Here is a 6,540-nt window from a genome sequence, read left to right on the forward strand (position 1 = left end):
TAGATATTTGCCGTATTACTGCAACATGGATGTTTTATACTGGACCTGGCTAAAGGCCCATCCTGTTACATTGCTGCCACACTAGATTTATTTTTATTGCAAATAATAGCAAGGACAATAGTAATAATAATAGCTAACTCTTTTTGAGCATCTGCTTTGTACCAGGTAATGTTCCAAGCTCTTCACATGATTTTAAAAATTTAATCCAGCCTTTTTTATTTAATATTATTTTTTATTTGATGTTAAATCCTGGGACAGGGAGGCTCAGATTACAGAGTACATTTCATCAATTAGAACAGTTTTCATTTACAAAAGTTTATAGCACCTCCCTTCAAGAAAGGGAGAGCAGATACGTTGTCATTGCTTTTATCATGGAAGAAACTAAGATATGAAAAAGTTTAGAAATTCGTGGAGTGATGTTTAGAAAACATCACTGCAAATGACATTGGTTGGCATTGATTTTCCAACCACAGTATTTATGATATGACTAATATTTTTTGTTTCATTTTTGCCAGAAAAAAAGAAAACGTAAGTCAAATTAAAAGTCATCAGAAAAGACTCCCCGAACTTCACAAGACCAACTACAGAAATCCCACCATAAGCCACTCAGCAGTTTTCTAAGCAGCTAGCTCCTCCATCACCATTCCACTTAAAATTTAACATTTGGAAATTAACCCATAGGCCATCAGAAAAAGTGTCTGTATGTATTTGGAGAAAGCCCAACCCTGAATGAAAGCGAAGGACCAATTCTATTCCCAGTCCTTGTCAATACTAATCGACTGACCTTTATTGGAGAGTTATTCTGGTTCTTGAGTTCATTTAAAGATTTTAACTGCTTACACTGAATTTACTCAATCAGGTTGTGATTAGCCAGACTGCAGTCATTCACTCATGTATTTTTTTAACCTTTTGATCTTAACCAAGAGTCTAAGCTAAGTCTGGAAGTAAAAAGAAAGTAAAGGTGCCACTTTGTCGACTGGCTGAATGAATGAATTTCTACTTTTGATCCTTCATCAAAGCATATCCTTAAGAACCTTATTTTATGATACTTCCCTGTTTTTTCTTCTACTTTCAGAAGTCTAGCTTCCAAAATGTATGAATCACTGGGGAGGTTCATCACTCATCTTTATTTCACAGGGTTTTCTGCTAACATAATTCAATCACAAAGGGATTGCATGTTTCTGAGAATGAAAATCGCATAACTGACAAGTGGGAAGTAGTTCTCTCTTTACCTGAGCATCTTTTTTGAATAATTACTTCACTGAATGTTCTACTAGAAATGAGTTAGGCAGTTCCTGAGCCATGTGGAGGGTGATGTATAGATGATATTAGGTCTTTTGACATGTGACACTGAGGCTGAAACACTTAACTTGATGGATCGATGGTATTTCTATAGGCTGGCGGTATTCACTGAGGAATTTCTCAGCATCCCAGTGAATGTGTAACTTGCCCTCAATACCCTGAAGCACTTACAAAACCAGGGACTTCCCAGGAAGAATGCCCTCTTTACTGAGACATCTACAGAACTATAGCATTTCTGAGCTGGAAAAGAACCAATGCAAGCACACATAGCTACGAATCTTTGAAAAATAAACAGGGTATGAATAAATATCTAGTCTATTCCTCTCAATTTCCAGGTGAGGTAAAGTGACTGGTCACTGTTATGTGCTAGATCTCCTCCATTTGAATTTTGTTCTCCTCCCACCATTGATACTGCCCCTGATTTGACAATGAACCAAAAGATATGTCATATTCTCCTTAGCAGGCTGGCTACCCACCCAAACGGAAGAAAATGGCCTGTTCTAGTTAGTTCTATCTAGTATGAAATTAATTTGCATAATGAAAAAGAGCTCATATGGGTATAAATAGGGAAGGATCCATCCCCAGAAATGATACCCCGTGGGTCCCAGTCACTGGGTCAGCTGGAAGGCTGAGAAGAAATAGAAAAGATGTGTGAGAGCTTGTGTGTGTGTATGTGTGTGTGTGTGTGAGAGAGAGAGAGAGAGAGAGAGAGAGAGAGAGAGAGAGAGAGAGATGTTACTGGCCAAGTTTAAAATTTCTCAGTTGGCTATTTATAAAGTTAACATATAATGTTATGTTAACATATAACATATAACATTAACATATAACATATAATGTCAAATATAACTCACAAATGCTTAGCCAAGTTTTATATTTTTAAAACTGATGCACCTGCAAGAACCTGGCATTAACTGAGCAAATTGCTCTCTACAAAACGATGCAGAATATCCCTTCAGTTTTGACATGAAATGAATGTCATTACCTACCCTTCTCTCCTTTCTGGCCTTTTGGACCTTGGGGTCCAGCAACTCCTGGTCGCCCTGGGATCCCCATATCGCCAGCCTCTCCCTTAAGACCTGGAAATGAGATTTTAAAACCATTGAGATAGAAAAATTCTCTTTTGCATTTCATCAGTTCAGAAAAAAAAAGCAGCCATTCTACTAAGACCAATGACTGTCAGTGTCTTAATGATAAAATCTGGATGAGAATAAACAACTACAGAGTTCTGAGGACAATATTTTTGTCAGGTTTGCAGTTTTGTACTACCTGAATAGATAAATAGAGCACATTAGTACTTGTCACTGGATTCATGGCAGTGATCTAATGATTCAGGGAAGCAGCACTGTATCAAACAACAAGAACAAAATGATTATCTGACTCTTACCTTCAAGTGGACCACACATTCAAGTTGGAAGTAAAACCACAATACCTAGCACTATTGGTTTTCCCACTCATTCACTCACGCACTCATTCAGGAACCAGTGCCAGGCTTCCTATAAACCAGCGTAGTTCCTGCTAGGTGTTAGGAATCAGTCATCAACATTCCAGCAGCCCCTAGATCAAACTGATGGTTGCCAGAGGGGAGGAAGTGGAGGGATAGGTGGAAAAGGGGAAAGGGATTAAGAAGTCCAAAGTTTCAGTTATAAATAAGTCATGGGGAGGTAATGTACAACATAAGCAATGTAGTCCATAAGACCGTAATAGCCATGTGTGATGACAGATGGTTACTAGGCTTAGTGTGATCACTTCCTAAGTGTGGAATCACTATGCTGACATTAATATAATATTATAAGTCAATTATAATTTTTTAAAAGATTCATACAAAAACTTAAAAAAAAAATTCCAGCAGTCTCTACCCTCAGGGAGTTGAGAGTCCATGAAAGAAACATTGAACAAATAACCACACAAATAAATAGAAATTGCCACACTGTGGTTAGTGATGTAAAGAATCAGAGGAGACATCCCTAACAAAATGGTATTATGCTACGATCCAAGGAACAAATTAGGATTTGAGTAGGTTTATTTTTATTTTCAAGTTTAATGTTGCTGTTATACTAGATTTCTAATTTAAAAAACAAAGCTCTGCTTTTGAAAGCACTGATAAAGCCAAAACAAATACGTCTTTATGAATCTCAAAAACAGGATCCTATCAGACGCAGAGTATTTCATGAAATAGGAAAAGCCTCCTACTACAGCTAACTGAAAAAATAAACAGTTTATTGAGCACTTATCCTAGTCCAGGCACCACACTGAGTCTTTATATGTACGAACTCATTCAGTTCTCTTGATGACTCTCTGAAGTTGGTACTATCCTTACCCCATTTTACTCTTTTGGAAACTGTGATTTAGAGAAGTAATGAAGTTTCCCCAAGGTAGGCCCATGATACACTCAGCCTTCTTACCTCTTAAGCACTGTGCTCTATGCAGAGCCAGTCACACTAAGACATATGGGCTCTCTGGGCAAGCTAATAACTTGGCACGCCTTCAAAGTACCTGTCATATGTATTTAGAGGAGAGGCTGAGCTCTGAGAACAGACCATCTAAGCCCACCAATGGGTAAAACACAAGCCTTGATGTTACAGACCCCCAGCCTTAAAAGACAGTTTAGCAACCAGCTGTGTTTACTTCACCATGCCCTTGGGAGTTTTCACCCCCAAGCAGCTTGCCAGTCAGATATGATACTAAGAGAAATTCCTGTAAATAAAATTTTCTCAGTCTCACAGTCTCATTAATTTTTTTTTTTTTTAGATTTTATTGGGGAATTGGGGGAGGGGAACAGTGTTGGGGAATTGGGGAAGGGGAACAGACAAGTTGTTGTTCTTCAATCTTAGCTGTGGGGGGCGCAGCAAGCTCAGCTCCAAGTCCAGTCGAGCCGCTCAGCTCAAGGTACTGTGTTCAATTACTTGTGGGTGGGCATAGCCACCATTCTATGTGGGAGTCGAACCAGCAGCCTTGTTGCTAAAAGCGCACGCTCTATCCACTGAGCTCTCTGGGTGGCAGCTCAGCTCAAGGTGCCGAGTTTACTCTTAGTTGCTGGTGGGTATAGCTACCATCCCATGCGGGAGTAAAACCAGCAGCCTCGTTGTTAAGAGCGCTCTCTCTATCCTCTGAGCCACCCGGGTGGCAGCTCAGCTCAAAGTGCCAAATTCAGTCTTTAGTTGTGGGTGGGCATAGCCCACCATCTTGAACAGGCAACCTTGTTGTTAGGAGCACGTACTCTCACCAGCTAAGCCATCCTGCCACCTGTTGGCAGCTCAGCGGCAGCTCAGCTCGGGTGCAGCATCACTGGCTTATGTGGGAATCGAACCGGTGGCCCTGTTGCTCAGAGCTCGTACTCTTAAGCAAGTTCTTAACCAACTGAGCCACTGGGCCAGCCCTTCATTACATTTCCAATAATGATTTAGCAACCCTGAATTCTTGGTGTGCTGAACCACTGCCCAATTCCTTTACCCTTTCATTTCAGCTCTGCATAAATATTGATCACATTTCCCAAAAGTTTCCTACAATTGGATGAGATGAATCAAAAGCTTAATGAGGATGTATAATTCCTGATTTTATAACTTTAAATTCTTCAGGCAAGCTGCAACAAATATTTATATGTAATTTTTTTTAGGGAATAGTGAATTTGCAATTGACATTCTGATCTCAGTTTCATCTTGAATTCTCTGCCATATGACATGTAAAAGCCAAGATGTATTACAGTAAAACTGAGAGTGCATTCATAATGTATATTTAAAAGACATCTGAAATTTTGAAATATGTAACCATGACGCTCAACAGAGAAAATTGCTGGGCAAGATACAGTGTTGACTCAGAATTTCAATGAGAAGCAAACTGAATCCTGGCTTTATTCTCCACCTCACAAGCATTCCATATCTAATCCTAACCACAAATTTCACTCCAAAAATCTATTAGTCAGCACACATTTTTACCAGATAAGAGAATTTTCATTTTCCCTTTTTGTATCAGCCATTAACAAAAAGATTGTACTGGTAGTGGACAAGGGTGACTTGAAGAGCTACACATCTGTGCTGGGGTTGGGGCGGGGGGGGGGGCGGCCTGGTCTCTGCTCCAACCAGCACTGTCTAATAAAAATTTCTGCAGTGATGGAAATATTATATATCTGCACTGTCCTATAGGGTAGCTATTGGCCGTGTGTGGCTATTGAGCACTTGAAATGTGGCTTGTGTGATTGAGGAACTAAATTTTTAATCTTATTTAATTTTACTTTTAATATTTATTAATAGCCGAGCACGAGGCTAGTGGCTACCACACTAGGCACACAGTAGCTGTTTGCATTTGTCACACTGTTATACCTAATCCTATCACAATTAGCATGATAATGTAGAAACCCTTGGGGCAATTCCACCTCCAATCCACCTCTCTCAACCCTAAGGACAGACAGGGAAGAAATGGGGCTTCGTCTATTTTCAAAATACCTGGCTTTCCGGTCTTTCCAGGCTCTCCTTTCTGTCCTGGTATGGATGAACAACAATCACAGCAATTCAAAAAGAAATCAGCCGTGTCAAGAGTGAAGTTTTCAAAGGGGAAGAGAGTGGCAGTTCCAAAGGCAGAATCTAGGATGGAGGGGTCAGGAGTTGGCTCTGCCATGTCAGTCTCTTCTGTGAAGGGGCTTTCCTCTTCTTCTCCCAGAGGTAGGTCACTGGCTGGCTTTAGGTCTTTCAGCATCTCTTTTCCCTCAGATTTCTTCGTAAACTTGGTATATGGTGTGGTCTTTGCTAATGTGTCCATGCTAGCAATAGCCAAAATAATTAAAATGGCACAAAGCCAAGAAAACATCCACATAATTGAGGCTGTAAGAAAGATATAATGGGAATATATGTCCATATTACATGAGATCGAAATGAATAGACTAAGTGATATAAATATGTACTTATACAAGAGAAATATATATATATATATATATACATGTATGAACCATAAAATGAACAGTATGTATAATATTGAATGATAGTTTTATGTATATTATATGCAAATGTGTGCTTGAATCACAACAGAATATTTTATTTACTTAAAATATTTATTATAAGGAAAGTTTTGCTTCAATTCTCTTTCTGGTTGTTTTCCTTGTATTACATGTTCTAAAATATCGTTCTCAGTCATTCAAATTATCTTGCCAAATAGCAAACATGATCTATAATAAATGCAACATGACTTAATAGCTCATATACCCTGGGGAAAACAAATATGCATAATTTCCCGACTGACCTTACTCAG

The 6,540-nt window shown here is 39.1% G+C and overlaps 1 protein-coding gene across 1 annotated transcript in view; it reads right to left on the bottom strand.

Moving 5' to 3' along the window:
• Positions 1-6,108, bottom strand: part of OTOL1 (otolin 1) — an 8,458-nt gene extending 2,350 nt beyond the window's left edge. The window contains exons 1-2 of the mRNA XM_019626590.1: positions 5,742-6,108; positions 2,289-2,378 (exon numbers count right to left, since the gene is read on the bottom strand). Of these exons, the coding sequence (XP_019482135.1) occupies positions 2,289-2,378; positions 5,742-6,108 (457 nt within the window). The remainder of the gene's footprint in view (positions 1-2,288; positions 2,379-5,741) is intronic.
• Between the last annotated feature and the right edge of the window lie 432 nt (positions 6,109-6,540).

Source organism: Hipposideros armiger, unplaced genomic scaffold, assembly GCF_001890085.2.
Source record: "Hipposideros armiger isolate ML-2016 unplaced genomic scaffold, ASM189008v1 scaffold_16, whole genome shotgun sequence".
Classification (NCBI taxonomy): domain Eukaryota; kingdom Metazoa; phylum Chordata; class Mammalia; order Chiroptera; family Hipposideridae; genus Hipposideros; species Hipposideros armiger.